We start from the raw sequence: 19,269 nt of genomic DNA, 5'->3' as shown, positions 1-19,269 counted from the left end.
AATATTAAGTGTAGTTCATGTAGTCCAATTTTGTGTAGTTCTTGTTTTTATATATAATTTTTGTAATCCATTGTAATTTTCAGTTGTCAAGGTTTCAGTAAAATCCATGTTTTATAACAATTTTTTCAGGAGTCAATTGTCAATTCAATATATTTAGCCAGCTTAAATCCTTCCTGTAACGTCCCTTCTCAATGATTTATCATAGATCAAAGTTTTTAAACAGTTCATAAATTTAAACCACAATCAAAGTATTTCTTTTCCTTCAAACACTTTCCAATCTTATAACTGGCCCAGTATGCAATCTCTTCTCTGTTCCTTAGCAACTATCTTCTTAAAGGTTATTAGAGTTCATGGGAACAGATTTTTTTTCTTTGTTTCTGGGCATTGTCTTTAATGTGCTATATTCTCATTGTCCATTAGATGTCAGCAAATATTTATTTTCCAGCTCTTTCAGACAAAAGTTCTTATTGTTTTTCTTTTTTATATGTAATTCAATCAAAATCCTTTAGAATATAATCTTAGTAGTTTGTTTTAGTTTCTAAGTTTGATCAGATTGTAGTATTTTGAATTTAATTTCAATAAGGTTCTTTCCTCTTTAAGGTTAATTTGTCGCTTCCATCTATGGGGGAATGGGAATGTAGTCTCCTCCCCTCACTTTCAGAGGTTGTTTGCTTTGGGGATTTTTCCCAGGGACTGGTTGTAAAATAAGGGAGAGAAGATCAAATACTCTCACCAGTTCCAAGCACGCTGTTCACCGTTGTTCTTTGTAGTGTTCTTGGACTTTGGCTGCAGTAGCTTGGGCTAGACACTAGCATATGGCTAGCCTTTCTCCTGTCGGGTTCGGAAGGTTTTCCCCGGATCAAACGAAGCGATTGCTGTTGCTTCGTGATCAACGGGGCGCCCCTCCTTCACAGTTACCTCTCCAGGGTGACTTTGGACCCATCTAGGGTCCCTCTGGCAGGGCAAAATTAGCCATGGGGAGCGGAGGTCCGCTGTCACACGGCCATGCGCTATGAGCACAAACCGGAAGTCTCCAGAATGACTTAATATTTTTATAGCCCATGTAATGCACTAATATTTTCTAAGCATTGAAAATCTGACAAAGAGCCAGCAACTTCCTGATCAGGGATAAAAAGCAACTATACTTCCTCTCAGTTCTGTAGTCTTATTTCTAGTTCAGCATTTCTCTGAATGCACAATTACTTAGAAAAACTATTAAAAAGGAATGCATGCACCTATTCCTCCTATCCAGCTAGATGATGGCTCTTAACTGACCTTAGATAATCTGGAAAAATTAAGTAGAGCTAGACTTGAACTTTCTTGTATGGGAGTATCAGTAAATTCCAAGACTATAATATAGACAGAGAGGTTAAACCTCGGAAGAGCTTAGTAGCAAGCAACTTCTATGTGGCTGCCAAGAAAATTATATAATTACCAGGAATCAAATTTGATTCAAAAGAGACTTGGCTTTTACCTATTACAGTACAGTACTCGTCTGGTGCTAGTCTTTGCTTTTGAGAAAATCCCTTACTGGCATCAGGGCAAAAGCTTTAGGGATAGATTCTCACCTGACTACCTTCTGCCAGCATGTAATAGAAGTTCCGGTTTAACTTGCACATCAAATACAAAACTGCATTTATCACATGTATTTTAATTTTCTGGCGTATTCCTCAGAATTCGTAGCATTTACAGATCTGTGCTCTTTTTTATTTTTATTTTATAAAATCTGAGGTATAACAGTGTTTACTTAAAATACCAAAGCGAAAGTGAAATGCATAGAAAAGCTTTATAAAGTTGCCTTGTGGCCAAATAAACAGAGAAAGAATTGCTGGAATGCTGTTTACAGAGCGAGGAGCCTGTAAGGCAGTGATGAGAGAGAGAATAAGGCTGAATGGCTAGCTTCTCCCCATGTTTTTTTCTAGCCACACCCATACTTGAGTCTTCAGTGAATGTCTCCATCCCCTGCAGTCTCAATTCCTACTTTGGGGTTCTGCCACCCCAGGAAGGATTCTAAGTGGAAAGACATGTCTTGACATGTCAGTAGCTCCAAATACAGTTCTTCATATCACCATTTAAAATACATTTACTCTATCCAGACTGCCAAAATCTACTAGTCAGTTAGTTGTCCAGATTTGGTAGCTCAGGCTTGGCACATCTCAAAGGTTTTTGTTTGTTTTGTTTTTTAATGGAAGCTTATGTAATTCCAACCCAGCGCCCAGGGATTCATCATTTCTAGGCAAGCAGACCTAGTTATAAAAGTGTCACCTATCAAGCCAAGAATTCTTGTCTACTTTTCCTTGCTTGTGGAAAAAATCCTTAGCTGGCAGATTTGCTTCCCACTGCTAATGAGGAACCTGCAGGAGGAAGATTCATCACCCTATGAGCACGTACAAATATATGAAAAAATATATAGTAAATGATTTGATGGCTGTGAGACAGTAAGCTATGGTATATATTTCCTAAAGTAACATGGAGATGTTTTACAAAGGACAAGAACTGTTCTTGTCCTCTTATGCTAAAACGGCCAACTTAATATTTAGGCAATAGCTTTGTTTGCATATGGATTGCAAGAAAATCCATTGAAGCTTATTTGAAAACCAGCTCATTAGAATGACAGATTGTTTACAGAACTTTATTTTCCTGTCCATCAATTTACCTTGGTGGTGTGCAGCCAAGCAACAATTGCAGTTATATGGAAAAGCTGCTTATGTTCACATCAGCTTCTTCTGCATTAATCAAGGATTCTTCTATTTCATTGCTAAGGAATCACAGAACAAGCAACAGATTTAGCCAAATGTTTGCACTGAAATTATTGTCAAGAAAGGAACAGGATACCTTTTCTGGGCTCAGTTGAACTCCATCTCTCTCATACACATTCATACCCACAGAAAGCTCTTTTCTCTAATGCTGGATATTGCAGTTCTTATTTCAGGGAAAGACACTTTGCATATGCTTTTATGACTTTCTGTTCATTACTTCTGCCTTCCATAGTTAAAGCCCAATATTAAAAAAAAATCCAGCTCATCATAATTGCTGGTGAATATATTGCCATTTAATCTGTGAGGCCTGTCTTTGTCTAATGTCTGTTGTCAAGGTAAGTTGCCAAAGGTTTGGGGAAGAGACAGGTCTAATCAGATCAATTTTAGTTGGCATAAGTGAGACTCAGAAAATGTGGCCCAGTGAGTTTGTCACATAAATTTAGATCTGACTGTGTTAATTCACACACATTACCCTACATACCCTATCATTGAAAAGGTTCATAATTTTAAGAGTTCTGGGCTGCAGGGTGAATTGGGCAGCCTCTGGATAAGTTGGGGAGAATAGTGGACTGTTCCCTGGAACATAGATAATTAGTATTTTCAGTTCCAAAACAATGTGTGCAGAATAGTCTACATGCTAACATCCCTGTCAAAAAATTAGTGACTTAATCTGGCTTTTGTCAGCAGTAATCCTTATAAGCAAATCAATACTCTTTATGAATTACTTTTGTTGTGTATTGTAATGGGAATTATTGGGAATGTTCCTAGTTTCTAGGCTGTACAGTCTTTATATCTTAACCATGTAAAGCCCATTGTACTGCTCTGGATGCCTATTGTTCAGACAGTTCAAAGCAGATTCATGGTCTCAAGTTTAGGAAGTGTGTTTTATTTAAATGTTATGTAATTATAGAGCTTGAAAATGTAAGAATAACAGAGATGGAATGGACGTTGGGGGTCTTCTAGTCCAAACCCCTGTTGAAATAGGGGACCTTATATCATTCCGGGTAAATGGCTGTCCAGTCTCTTCTTAAAAACCTCCATAAATGGAACATCTACAACTTATGGACTCAAGCTGTCCCACTAATTAATTGTTTTTACCGTCAGGAAATTTCTCCTTAGTTCTAGGTTGGATCTCTCCTTGCTAAGTTTCCATCCGTTACTTCTTGTCCTGCATTCAGCTGCTTTGCAAAATAGGTTGACCCCCTCTTCCAACAAATGTTGGAAGACTACTATCATTTTGCCCTTAGTTCTTTTAGTTAGACTAAACATAGCCAGTTTCTGTAACCATTTGTCGTATGTTTTAGCCTCCAGCCCCCTAATCATCTTTGCTGTACTTCTCTGTACTCTTTCTAGAGTCTCAATATCTTTTTTGTATTGTGACCAAAACTGGACACAGTATTCCAAGTGTGGTCTTACCAAAGTCATCTCTGTTCTGTATTTGATTTTATACACCTACATTAATATACTACCCTGAACACTATTTATTCTCTTACGTTAATTTGTTAATCATTTGTTTAAATAAGTGGCACAAATTTAAATATATATTTGCTTTATTCTGTTATCTGCTATGAACTGAGAGCCAGTTTGGTGTAGTGGTGAAGGCCAGGAGTTCTAGGCATAAAGGAACCTTAGGCACACAGCTTGCTAGGTGACCCTGGACTAGTTATTTTCTCTCAGCCCTAGGAAGGAGGCACTGGCAAAGCGCCTCTGACAAACTTTTCCAAGAAAATTGCAGGGACTTACTTGTCCAGGCAGTTTCCAAGAACTGGACATGATTAAACAGAAGAGAAAAAAAAAACATGAATTGGAGGTAGAATGTTTTTGAGAACTATTTGTGAAACTCTAAATCTGAGTGCAGAATCGGTCTGTTATTCCACATTAGAATCTTTATGGAAATATTCTTAGACCACTTTTTCTCGACTTTAGTCACTTTAAGATACATGGACTTCAACTCCCAGAATTCCCTACCTAGCATGTTGCCTCTTATACAGTCTGTGGTATACATACAATGAATCTGGTGATTATATAAATATAATTCTAAGGCACACTTAATTTGTTACCTGAATCAACTAGGTAAAAAACATAATTAGTATAGTCCTCACTTACCATCCACAGTTAGGATTGGCATCTCCGTTGCTAAGCAGTTCTGTTATAAAGTGAAATGTGACCACATCCGACTTACAACAGCAGTTTTGGCTGTGGTCATTAGCAAATTATCAACGGTCATTAAGCATGATGTCACATACTCACAACTTTTAACTTCCTGCCAGCTGGGTTGTTGGAAGCAAGATGTCTAGATTGTAAATGACAATCACATGACTGAAGTACGCTGTAACCATTATAATGTATGCCAGTTGCCAAATGCCTGAATCACAATCACATGATTGCAAGGATGCTGCGATGGCCACAACTTTGAAGGCTGAGTCATAACTCTCCTTATTCAGTGCCGTTGTAACTTTAAACACTCGTTGAACAAGTGGTTGGTAAGTGAGAACTACTTGTATATTATTTTTATCTATTTGTTCAATTTTTATAGCTGTCCTCTCCTGTTATAATGCAAAGTGCAAACAAATATTAAATATGCAAAGCCACCAGGGACCAAATTTCAGCAAGTAATGCTTCAGTGGCAGGGGAGGAGGTAGGAAATAGCGTCATTTCTGGGTAGAAGATGTTTCAAAGGGGGGGGAGCACTGAGGAGACCTGTTATCTGTCCAATCCCCTATGGATCTAGTAGAGTGGTAGGACCCTCAGTGGGGTCCTCTAACACTTTATACTGGCTGGGCAGATTCTATCTTAGCAGGCATTGCCTGAAATTACCTGGTACAACACCATGAAGAGCTTTAAAAGATATGATTAGCAATTTGAATTTGGCCCAGGAACCTTCCTGCCACATTTTGAACTAGCTGTAGCAATGTCGCATACTAATTGTCTCCAAAAATAGCCCCACATACAGCCTGTACACTTCCCTAACTAGAGTAATGATCAGGATGTGAGTGACTATCACCAGGACATCTAGTCAGGGTAAGATAAGGGCATAATTAGTATAGCAGCAGAAGATAAGTAAAGACTCCCCTGGCCATAGCTTTCCATAAGAGATTTCAAACAGAATCTTCTTTCATCAAAACTGCTCAAATGACATATGCAAACATTACCTCTCTTTGTTATTTGTTCCTGATAATCAGCAGAGAAGCTCAGAACTCACATCTTGTTAAGCAAAATGTGGGTTTGGATCTGCTCTGAATTGGCTGAATCTGAGGAGAATTGAGAATTTTCTGAGTATTTAAGACAAGTGTGATCCATCCCTAACATTGGTGATAATTGCTTTCCTCTGCTTCTTATTGGATGAGAAAAGAGATGCCACAATCAAATTAAAAGGTTTGCTTATCTTCATGCAAATAAAATAATCTGGAAATTTTGCTCCTAAATGAGAATGGCATTTGAAATTCCTAACTCTCTTGAATGTACTTTCATATGACTTTTCACAACAATTTTATATTTATTAGAAAGGAACCAAATATATATATATATATATATTGTCTTCTTGACAACTTCAATTTCTGACTATGAAAAGGAAGATGTCATTAGTTCTGGCTTCTGATTGGAAAAATATTAGAAATGCATTGCTTTTTTTTCACTAAATCAAAATGTTTCTCTTCCTAATCAAATATAAATTTCTAAAAAAGCAGATGTTCTTGGGGCCTGACCTTTACCAAAGCTCTTTTTCATTTCTTCTTTTTTTCATGGAAATCCAGGAGATTCAGTACATCTGAGCACTGAAAAAATAATCAGTTAAACATTCTTGTTGACTGCTTGCCAGAACTATAAAGTTGTTATATTTTTTTTAAAAAAACTTTAATTCAGAATTATGACCTAATTAAATAAATCTATCTAGACCCATCATTTAGCAGAGGGAAAAATCCATTTCTTCTACATGGAAAAGAATAAAGTAAATTTAGATAAATATAAGTGCTTCCAAACATCTGCTATTCAAAGTACATAACTCACATTGACACCAAAGGTTGGTTTGTGTTTTGACTGGAAGCATTTGATATTATTTTTGTCTGCAAAGGAAAGAGTTGTGTAGCATCCAAGTGGTGAGATATTTGCCTTTTAGGCAATCACGGTGGATTTGGGACAAGGAGAAGACTGTTGTTTTTTTTTAAAAAAAAAATCACAGTGAAAACTACTTGCTTTCCTTTAGAAATCTTTGAGGTATGAATTATCTTCATGTGCAGATCTTCCAAAGGAAAATAAAGAGAAGCAGAAGAGAATAATAAAAAAAATAGTTTAAATCTGTTAGACTCTCTTTTGTTGGGTACAGAATTGTAGTCTGTCATGTCTGTTGACACTCAGTTTGGATGGAAAGACGTTTTAAAAATAAATCAATACCATTTAAGAACACCCATGGTCTGCTTGAGATCTAGTATTCAATGCATTCAATACATTTCCACAGTATTACTCCAGCATCATTGTTAATAAGCATCATTAGTTTCTTTTGCTAATGGCATGATTTTAAGTATGTGTTTTCTACACCCCTCTGGGTTCAGTGGGATTTACTGCCATGTTGAAAGAAGGGTAGTTCATGCAATCCTATTAGAGTAATTATTAGAAGCAGATCATACAGCCATTTCCCATGGAAGGCTGCATATGCAGACGGGCTGCTACTGGCAAAATGGTGTGAGTAGCATAGAAATTCTATGCACAAAACACAGGAGCCAGAAGATGAAGAAAGAGGGAAGTGAGGGAGAACTGGATTGGCCCATGTGCAAATAGAACGATAAGTATAACATCTTAACTATTTAAAATTGTGGGCGGTTTTCTAGTTTGATCAAAATCAATGTTAAGATGCTTAAGTTGCATATATTTTGGACTTTAATCTTTAATTTTCCCAAGTCCAATTTAAATTTATTTTCTTGTAATTTAAACTAATTGTTTCTGGCCCTGTTTTCTGGAGCAACTCCAAGGAGTTCTATTCTATCTTCTACATGAACTGTCCTGTTTCCCTTTAGTCTTCTCTTCTGTCATTAAATCCAACACCTCTAATTATTCCTTCTCTGTTTTTCCTCCCAGATTTCTTATTATCTTGATTTTCTCCTTTATACCATATTTTAGATGCAGCAGAATACAGAGGGATAATGACTTACCTCGATTATGACATTATTTGTATCTGGTAATGCAACTAGGGTTGCATTTGCTTTGCAATCTACTAAGATGCTTGCCCTTTAAAAATGTGTTGAAGGCATGGAAATGCCAATAAGAAATAAAACATTTCCTTTTTGAATATACTGCTACCTAATATGATCTCCACATTCTTTACTTCTAGTCTAATTTGTATTTTGTCATCTTTCCCACTAGTATCTCACTGTTGTTTTATAATTTTAAGCAAAGCAGTCAGAACGAGATTATCTTCGCATAAGAATGTAACAACAAACTTTGCTAGTGGGCACACAGTTATTAATTTTACCTTTACTATCTCACTCCTAACTAGTGTAACTACTAAACCATGGTATGTGGTCTGAATACAGAATGTGTGATTGATTCTGGTTATAACTACCCCCAGAAAATAATCAACTGCATACATACAGTACTCATTCTAAGTATTGTTCATCCAGGATAAGATATTTACTATAAACAGACCACAGTCAAAAGAAGAAGCTACCAATTATGTCTGCATTAACCAAGCATCACAATGGGGAGGCCAGGCCTGTCTAAATAATCTATATTCTGTTTCTTGGGCAACCAATCATAATTTTTTAGTGGATTACTTCCCACAAAATGCTTAGAGTGACACATATAGCAGATATTTCTAGAGTTATGTAAAACCTTTGAAAGAGAATATTCATTAGGAAGAAAGTGAAATGAAGTTGCACACATGTAGATAAAATTGAGTGCAGTTTACAACACTGGGTGCAGTTGCTCAGGGTTGAATAGTGAAGTCTTTGGTGCTCTCTAAACTTGGTTGTTTGCTTGCAGATGTTTACCTAGCTAGCTAACATCATTTTTGCTAGTGGGGGGGGAGGGAGTTACTCCCTATTTATATTCAGTACAATAGCCTGCCTTGTCAGTATTGTCAGTATTGTTGGAGTATGGTTCTCTCCTTGGTAGTTCCTTGATTAGGGTATTGTTTACTTCCTGATTTTTTGTCTGGTGTTAATCTCTGCTTATCTGGGTGTTAGTTGCTGGAGAGGATGTGTTCTGATCTTTTTGTTTCCTTCTTAATTTTTTATTCTCTGTTTTGAATGGTGTAAATGTGGTTTATCTCTATGTATCTATTGATGTTGATTTGTCTGAATGCCAAACTTTCAGAAAATCTTTAGCATTTTTTGGTATTAGCCTGGTCACAGTCTCCCAGCTGAAACTATGGTTGAGTCTGCCCATGTGTTGCGAAATTAAGAAGTTTCATCATGTCTTCTAACTGCTACTTGATGTTCATGGATATTTTCTGCTAGTGTTCTGCCTGTCTGTCCTAGACAGTGGCTGTTTACACCACCAGCAGATCTGAGGAGCAGAGGAGCAGAAAATCATCAGGGCCTCCCAGATGACAACTTCCACTCCACCCTGTACCCTAACTTTGCAGCTGATGCTGTTAAATTTGTAGTTGGTTGCATCACCTTCCTGCCACCCTATGTCTTGGTTATACAGGTCAAGTCAGCACCTTCATTCACAATCAAATCATGCAACCTGATTATGCAGTTTGAATTAGAAACAAACAGGCAACCAATGCAGTTCCCATAGTATTGATATTCTACAACAGTTCTGGGCTGCTGAATTTTGTACTACTGTATTTATAGTTTTGTGGTGATCTTCCAGGTAATCCCATGTAGACTATATCTTCTACTTCATAAACTGTAACCACTGGTGCATCAGTCAAAAAGGTGCACTTGGCCACCAGCTCTTTCTGAAGGACCCCATCATTCTTTTCTTTCAGTAGGACCCCCAGAAATTAAATTTCAATTAGATGGCTGAATGTATCTTAGACCAGAAGTCCCCAACCTTTTGGGCACCAGGGAACGGTTACGTGGAGAGAGGTTTTTCTGAGGACCGGAGGGGGCGTGGTTTTGTGTGCTGCCTCCATCCCGTGGATGGGCTTTGCTTGTTTATGCAGTCCGGTTGCTGGCACGGATCGGGGGTTGGGGACCTGTCTTAGACTTCATCGATTGTTTAATTCCTTGGTGCATGCTCTTTATAGTTGCCATCTTAAATGGCATGAGACAGTTTGTATAATGCGTAAAATCTGTTTTGTTTCATTTTATTTCAATATGCTATACATAATAGTATGTCTTCTCAATTTTTACATTTTACAATAGCTATATTTTCAATGCATATGTTGATATTGTAAGCTACATGTTATTTTTCTAATATTTTGCAGTGTGGTAAGCATTCTGCTTCTATTTTATCCTTCCATGATTGCAAAACTGTCCAGCAAGAGAATGACCAATAATCATTTTAAATCTGATTTAGTGCACTATTCCTTAGAATGAATGAGTGTACACTATGTGCACAATTATTAGGCAATTGGGTATTTTGACCGTATCATCATTTTCATGCATGTTTTCCACCTCCAAGTTATATAAACCTGAACGCTTACTGGATATAAACATAGCAGGTGATGTGTATTTGTGTAATGAGGAAGGCTGTGGCCTAAGGAGATCAACACCCTATATCAAGGTGTGCATAATTATTTAGGCATAATTATTTCCTCAGGGAAAATAGAGCAAAAAAGAAATTTAACTGACTCTGAAAAGTCAAAAATTGTAAAAAGTCTTTCGGAGGGATGCAGCACTCTTGAAATTGCTAAGATATTGGGGTGTGATCACAGAACCATCAAATGTTTTGTTGCAAATAGTCAACAGGGTTGCAAGAAACATATTGAGAAAAAAAGATGCACATTAACTGTCAAAGATTTGAGAAGAATCAAACATGAAGCTACCAGGAAACCATTATCCTCCAGTGCTGTCATATTCCAGAACTGCAACTTACCTGAAATGGCCAGAAGTACAAGGTGTTCAGTGCTCAGAGACGTGGCCAAAGTACAGAAGGCTGAAACCTGACCCCCACTGAACAAGACACATAAGTTGAAACGGCAAAACTGAGCCAAGAAATATCTGAAGACAGATTTTTCAAAGGTTTTATGGACTGATGAGATGGGAGTAACTTGACAGACCAGATGGATGGGCCCATGGCTGGATCAGTAACAGGCACAGAGCTGCACTTCGATTCAGATGCCAGCAAAAATTAAAGATGAGCTAGTTGGACCTTTTGGGGTTGAAGATGGACTCAAAATCAACTCCCAAACCTACTGCCAGTTTTTAGAAGACACTTTCTTCAAGCAGTGGTACAGGAAAAATCTACATCTTTCAAGAATACCATGATTTTTATGCTCCATCTCATGCATCAAAGTACTCCACTTCATGGCTAGCCAATAAAGGCCTTAAAGATGAAAGAATAATGACATGACCCCCCTTCCTCACCTGACCAAACCCTATTGAGAACTTGTGGGCCCTTCTTAAATGGGAGATTTACAGTGGAGGTAAACAGTACACCTCTCTGAACAGTGTCTGGGAGGCTGTGGTTGCTGCTGCACAAAACATTGATCGTCAACAGATCAAGAAACTGACAGACTCCAAGAATGGAAGGCTTATGACTGTTATTGAAAAGAAGGGTGGCTAAATTGGTCACTGATTTTTTTTTTAATGTCAGAAATGTTTATTTGTACATTTTGAGTTGTTTGTTTATTATTCTCACTTTAACAGTTGCAAATAAATGAGTGAGATGGGCAAATTTTCATTTTTCATTTAGTTGCATACTAATTCTGCACACTAATAGTTCACAATAATTGTGCACACATAGATATTCTCCCTAAGAAAGCCAAAACCTCATTTTCACTTTTTAAATATTCAGGTTTGAGGTTTATTAACATTTTGGATTGACAGAGAACACTGTAATTATTCAATAAGAAAATTAATCCTTCAGAATACAACTTGCCTAATAATTGTGCCCACAGTGTATATCTGCATGTGTATGTACACACACACACACATATACATATACATGCCGTTTCCTTTACTTAATGGGATTCTTTCCTCGTTGCAGTGCAAACGGCTGGAGCAGGAGCTTCATCATATGAAAGAGCAGAACCAGACTTCTGCAAACAACCCTAGACATCTGACTGCTAAAAACAATCAAGAACGTGCTCTGAAGGTAAATCTCCATTCCTTCTAGCAGGCAAATTAAGGTTGTAAGCCCTGGGTGCCAGCTTTCTCTGCTGCATAGATCAGTTGTGTACATTTCAGCAGAAGTGAGCTGTGCTGTTTGCCAACAACCTCTTCTTTAAACACAAATACAGCACCCTTCTGTTATGGTATTATTTTGTGCTCTCTCTCTCTCTCTCTGTTTCTCTGTCTCTGCATGAGAGAGCAAGTGTACGCGAACATAAGAAGATAAAACAATATTCTTTTCAAATTTTGACCAGCTATTTTGTGTTAACGAACAATAAATTGATACGAACTCTTTATAGCAAGCAGAATTGCAGATCTATAATATTTGGAGAGTAACTCTTGTTTATCCAGTAATGACTGTATTTTTAAAAAGTATCTGCCCCAACTATTACATGATGTATTAGTAAAATTATTTACCTATTGTATTAGTAACGACATTGTTGATACTGATGTTTGCAAATAGGTAGCTGATGATTTCCTCTTCCCAGTTCCAGGTTAAAAAAAAAAACCTTATTGAAAAAAATAAAAGGGAGGAGCTGGGTAAAAAGGAGATGGAGCAAGAGGTGTATCTTACTTCCTCATTAATGACCTCAAGGAAGATGGTAAAAGCCTTAATTTTTTGGGTAGAGTTTCTAAACAGCTTTCACTTTGGAATCTTAAAATATTCTTATAACCAGTTTTTATTTTACATTGTAGACGAAGTTGTGCTTTTTTTTTTTTTCTTGTTTGTAGTTCTTGGGAATCCTTAGGAGGAAAAGTCTCTTTTCAGAGACTTTTCGATCCCAATATTTTACATTTTGTTTTTAAAAGACCAAAAGAGGAAATTCCTAATTCATCTTAACAAGGGTAAAGAAAACAAAACAAAAAAGGAATCATTGTCAACTGGCCTATAATTTTTACCTCAATTCCTATTTATTTCTACTGTTTAACTTTGTTTTCAGTAGACTAGCATACTTGCTTTAAGTTTTAGAGGTAAATATAGTGTTATCTTTGTTTTACTTTTGAAATATGAAATAGGTGTCTCTTTTAATAAATGGATTGTACCAACTCATAAAGCTGAGCTTATTCTTCTGACTTACTCTTAAGATTTGAGCCCAGGCAACTTTCATGAGGCAACAGAGATAAAACTGCTTTCTGCTTGGTTGTCATGGGAATGTTCAAAAACCTCTTAGATGAGAGGGAAATTTAGGCAGCTGTCAAATAAAATGTAGTTCGTCACCAACTGTTTCATTTGTTTGTAGCTTTAATTCTTTCATTATCAAAATCATGACTCACTTTTTAACGTTATAAAACTGTAATTGTTACTTTGATCTAGCCTTTTTCAGTGTTGCTACATTTAAGTATTTTAAACTTAGAGTGGCATGGGTATCATTACAACTCATCCAATTAATTTTTTCATTTAAATTTTTAATTCTATATATTAATATGTTTGAATTTATAGTGATTCAACAATGTGGGCAAATGTTTTTTATACAGTTTAAAAGATACAATTTTTGAACCTACAATTTGAAAAATATTTTGTTTTATTAGTGGTAAAACATTATGTAATAAATGTGGCAAATTTCAGTCTGTTTAAACTAAAATAATTAATATCATACTGTTGATCTCTGTAGTATTTCTTCCATGTACAAGATTTACAGTTCTTTGAAAGACATGTTTATTTTTCCAGCAATGGTAGGTATATGTAAGTCTAATAGATATGTTTATTACAATACAGACTGGTTAGGATTTAAACATTCTCAGCGCAATTTAACTTTTAACACAATATAAATGTTAACATTATTTACAATAGGACCAAACAGATTTTGTGTACATTTATTGCTCAAACTATTGTTGCTTCTGAAAACCATGCTTTTCTGGCACACATTTTACACAAGTAATGCAAATAGACTATTAAGCCAAGGGGCCTGTTTTACTTTTTTTCACTTTCAAGAGGAGAAAACTCATGCAGCCATCCACAGTAGGATTATGACTCAACTGATACTTGTATGGTGCTTTCTTTTTATGAATTATACTAAAATCCTTATTTTAATTATTAATACTGTTTGTCTAAATGTCTGTTTCACTTAAAATTGAAAGTAGAGTAGATATTGTTTAGCTGTGGTTAAGGAAAGGGTTTTATCAAGAAAAATGTATTTCTGAAGTCAAAACAGATTATATAAAAGAGTTGCGTTAATCTTAGCAAATCATTAGGCCTGAAGGGAGAAAATACAATACAAAGCATTAACTTCTTTATTCATAAAGACAAGAACATTACATATCGTAGAAAGATTCTAGTATAGTTCCTACTTAGCTTTGGTTGTATGTTTCAAAAAAATGTATCTAATTTAAATTTATAGACGATAAGAGCAACAGAACTCAATAGAAATATATATATTGGTGTCCCATTTTTTATCATTTCTTCCAAAGTAATATGAAAACACTGATCCTTTTTGAAGAGCTGATGATGACCAAAAGATAATGTCAGTTAAATGAAGTAATACTAGCTGAGGCTGTAGCTACCAAAGATTTCTTTTGAATAAGCTTGAATAATCTATTTGCTTTATAAGATCAGTACATTATCTATCAACAGTACATTATCTATCATATTTGGTCAGATTCCTTCCTGATTCTTATTTAACTGTCTCTAATTACGTAGCCACCCATCTCACAAAGCAACCATATGTTATGACTACAACACATGACTCCTAACTAGCTTAGTAATTGACAATATTAGCTGAGCAATATTTGATCTGCAATCCCATACATCTGGAGAGCAGCGGATATATCAATACTGATTGGGAATTCTGGGATTTGTAGTTCTTATGCAACCAAGGATTTATTGAAATTACAGGGACTGGGGTAACAGAATAACAGAGAGGATTCAAAGAGATTGCTAAATATGCAAGGGAAGAGAAAGGAGGGGAAAGCTCCTCATTTCAGGCAGACACTGGTGGAGTACAAATGATTTAGGATAACCCTAGAGAAATTTTCTTGGGTTTAGTGGAAAATGCAGTGAAATGCTGTCCTTCATGTGCTGCAGAAAAAAATCCTGTTGGGTAGTAGCTAGGAAATATTGAGAAATGACTGAAATAAAATAGCAATTAATTTAAATTTCTTTATTTACCTTGAGCGCATAATGATACATGGTTGTTTGTCCTGTACAAAAATGCTGTAAGTGGTTTCTGAAACTCTTTACCCCAAAGGTAAGCCATAGGAAGCTCTAAATAACAAAGGTCTTTTTCTGACCGATCTCTGACCTTCTTATCTGAAATACCATTCCAAGTTAATAGAATCTACTTTCAGTCTACAGTAGACACAGAGGAGACATAGGTGGGGCAAGTTGTATATAAATATTTCTAAGGTATAGCTTTTAAAAAATGGCACCTGAGCCCCTCTACCTGATAAAATTCAGCTCTTGTGTGTTATATGACTTGAAATTTGTAAATGTCATGAATGAGGAATTTTTTTCTAGACAGGGTGGGTCAGTAAAAAGGGAGGCCTTAATGTATTTCCAAGACTTCAAACTCTCCTTGACACAGCAGATATCACATATTTGCATTTATCAAATCTCCTTTCATTACACATCACAAAACCAAATTCTAATTCACACAATCTTAACTAATCCGCCAAACTGAAGCAAAGTTAGATAGTTAGCAAAGTTAGCTAGGCAAATCCTATCCTGTGGCTGTCCATGAATAGGTTTCATTTATATACTGACATAATTAAATAATATAAGATTTTAATCAGAATTTGCAACTGTTTTCCACTGGAAGTTGAAAAACGATTAGAATACAAATGGAGCAAGAGTGAACTGTATAAAATAAATAACTTACTACCAAGAAATCAAAAGCTTTATGGATTTTAACAGAAATGGCAAAATATTCATAATATTCATACAGGTTTATGTTTAGATATAATTTGACTTTTAAAACCCTAAACAGCTGATACTGTTGCTTGACCTCACCATGTAGTGTCTTCTCTGTTATGGCAGACTAATTCAAATGACTTTTCTGCTTGTTGACTTATAGCCCTTTTTATGAATAAGGGGAAACTATTTTTTCTATTTGTGACATATAGCCAATGTTTTCACTTTGAAATTAATTACCATATTTTTGCTACTAAACTCATGAATTTGTGGTTTATTAAACTATGATTAAAAGGAAAAAACAATCACAATATTGTTTTAGATTTTAAGAAATTCCCACTATGGGCTGAAATTACACTAAATCTAAGCAGTAATGTGGTTTGTTTGCTTTTGAATTATCATAAGGCATGAAACTATCCATACTAGCTTAATACTAAGTAAGATTCAGGTCACAGTTAAACAAACCACAATTCTCCAATTCAGACATCATAGATAATATAGTTAGTTTTAAAGCTTTTGGCTCTTCCTCTAGCATACTAGAGAAAAAGTATGAAATGAAGACACATAAGTGTCAGACATTACTAAATCATGGATATCAGCACAAATACACCCACCCTGCCTAGTACGAGAGGGTGGGGGGTATTTGTGTGTATATACACACACACATTCAGTGCAGGAAGGAAGCCTTTGCACACACAGTTGTATTTTGGTTGGGTTTTACACAAGTCAAGACCTTGTCCTGCTAGGTTTTGGCTTGCACTGAAGCCAAAGTGTACACAATTTCAAAATGTGAAGGCTTTCACTCTGCATATATCTCTGCTGAATGTGTGGATATCTGCAGCATGTTGATATATTTCAAATGATAGGTACAGGAGAGAAAGACATCTGTAAAATCTGGAGATTTTATCAGAAAGATGAAACATATTGTTGTGATATTACAATGCAAGTCACTTCCCCTATTGGAGAAGGCACGTGATGTCAAGATGCACATACAAAAGAGGTGAGGTTTGCTTCCTGGTATCACATTCCCAGTTTGTGTTTTGACTTCCCCCATGACCACCCATGGATACAGAAGTAACGAGAGGATGAGTAACGAAAGAAGACAAGTCCTATGTTGCCTGTAGATGTAGCAACCTGAGATATGGTTCAAATATACACTTCAACTATTTTCTGAGATGATAACATTCTAGTAAGTTTGCTGTAATTCAAATTAAAGTGCAGCTTGTAAGGGCTCCTGTGATGTTTTAACAAGCTGCACTTTAATTTGAATTACAGCAAACTTAACTAGAATGTTATCATCTCAGAAAATAGTTGTAGTGTATATTTGAACCACACCTTAGATATAGTAAGTAGAAGTTCATCAACAACAGCTTTTCTGTCACAGCATTGCAGTTAGAGATTTTAAGTTGTTGAATAACTGCAATATTGGCCCAAGATATTTTTTGCCTTCTCCACCTCTTTATGCTCAGCAGTCTCAAACATCTTGCTGCAAGAGTGAAAGTCCAGGGAATTTGCTTTCATTTATTCTTCATTTGCCTACATGGCAGAGCTGAATGAACGCAAGATTTGGAGCAAGAAGGGGTGAAGGCAGTCTTAATTTAATGACCACTCTTTCAGCAACCATTCCAAGTTATGATGGTGGTGAATGAATGGTCCTTGAAATTCTAGCCATCCCAGCATCTCTGTGGTCACTTGGTCTCAATCTGAGTGCTTGGCAACTGGCTTTCACTGACAACAATTGCAGTGTCCTGCAGTGTCCCCAGGGGAAGATGCTCTGGTAAATCATGCACCCTCCCCTATTCTGCAGCAGCCACTCATGCAATCAGGTTCTGCAAGGACCATGCACTCTCTGCCCTGGCAGAAGCCACTCCCAGCCCTGCCATGTTCATGCCACACCTTGCGCCACATCTTACCTGCCTGTGACTTGCTTAATGACCTCCAGTCCTTGCTTATCAATGGCAAAGGTGAGTGCTGGGATTGCCATTGCTAAGCAATGACAATTGTACTTTACTATAACATCACTTAACAACAGAAACTTTGGTCCCAGTTACTACCACTAGCTAAGGACTATTTATAACAGTTTTAATTGAAGACTTTATATAGCTTACTATGGCATAAATGGAGTAAATATTTGCACAAATGCTAGTTGGATTGTATGGGTGCTGCCTTCAGTTCCATCTGGAGGACATGGAGTTGGAAAAAGCTAAAGTGGCTATTTTTCAAACTTTAAAAACAAAGAAAGTATGTTATTTTCTGTCACACATTTATTTTATCCAAAATACTTTCCTAAACTAATTTTTGGGAATATCGTCCCAGTGCAATAAGACAGAACCAGCTAAAGCAATAAGGCCCAGCTGGTTTGATGTCCAGTCTGGCACAATTTGTTAAAGCAGCTGGTCACTTTAACCTGTCCATGCTGACCCCCATCGGAGGCCACATCTAGGAATGTTTTGTCCATATCTGATGAGTTTTGGCATTATATCCCAACTCATTCAATGTCTGTAGGACAAAAAATACCAGACAGTGACAAAATCAATTGGTCTTTATTGTCAGTAGCTTTGAACTGTGTTGAAACTATTGAAAATAAGCACTGCTGGCAGTTGCTATTTGTATCAACATAATTGCTCTGTTGGGCTGCTAAGTGTTGGCAGCCAAGTGAGAGTTCATTCCAGAGTTATTTGCTTTAATATAATTCTTGGTAGTTGAAGCTATTTCTAGGCATTTCCAGAATCCTTTCTCCACTTGCATTTAGCCACTGTATAAACATGCCTAACAATATTCAGTACGGTTCTACCTTCATATTCTTCATAATCCATAAGTGAGATAGGTCTCTGTTGTCTCCAGGTAGCATTTTTCTCCCTTATCCTTAATTGTTTAAGTGAGAGTCTTAAGATGTAAAGTCTCTTAGACAAGGGTCTTCAAACTTGGTCCTTTTATGACTTGTGGACTTCAACTCCCAGAATTCCTCAGCCAGGCATGCTGGCTGATGAATTCTGGGAGTTGAAGTCCACAAGTCATAAAAGGGCCAAGTATGAAAGCCCCTGCTCTTAGGGTTTGTGCTCCATTACTGCAGGTGATTTCAATGATTTCAGAAACAATAGGGAAAGAACAGGAAGGGTAGTGGGCACATTGCATAAACTATAGATCTCTTCAGATTCAGATTCTTTCACAAGGATTAAGCACAATACCAAACATGACTACTCACAGGCAAGACAAGCAGAATGCAGACCCATTGTGTGGGAGATATTAAAAGAGAGCAAATACTTGGAGATCTCAGCAGAGACTATATTAGGATGTGTCATCATTGCAGAACCTGATTGCTCAGTCCTTGAGTGTACTTGATTTTATTGTACTTAGGCAGAAATGAATTATTCAATAGGAGAAGTTCTTTCCTCTTTTAAGGATAAGAGGAAAGAGTTCAATTTCAGTGCTTTGGATATTCTCT

The 19,269-nt window shown here is 36.5% G+C and overlaps 1 protein-coding gene across 3 annotated transcripts in view; it reads left to right on the top strand.

Annotated features, from left to right (window-relative positions):
* Nucleotides 1–19,269, top strand: part of MIPOL1 (mirror-image polydactyly 1) — a 189,679-nt gene that overhangs the window by 78,008 nt on the left and 92,402 nt on the right. For all 3 annotated transcript variants that reach the window (XR_005557736.1, XM_039351805.1, XM_039351806.1), the window contains one exon: nt 11,853–11,960. Coding sequence is in view for 2 of the 3 variants with exons in the window: in XM_039351805.1 (XP_039207739.1) it covers nt 11,853–11,960 (108 nt within the window). In the remaining variant the exon portion in view is untranslated. The remainder of the gene's footprint in view (nt 1–11,852; nt 11,961–19,269) is intronic.

Source organism: Crotalus tigris, unplaced genomic scaffold, assembly GCF_016545835.1.
Source record: "Crotalus tigris isolate CLP2741 ecotype Arizona unplaced genomic scaffold, ASM1654583v1 scf7180000018371.15429387391:27106975, whole genome shotgun sequence".
Classification (NCBI taxonomy): Eukaryota; Metazoa; Chordata; class Lepidosauria; order Squamata; family Viperidae; genus Crotalus; species Crotalus tigris.
This window is presented reverse-complemented; position numbering and strand designations above follow the sequence as displayed.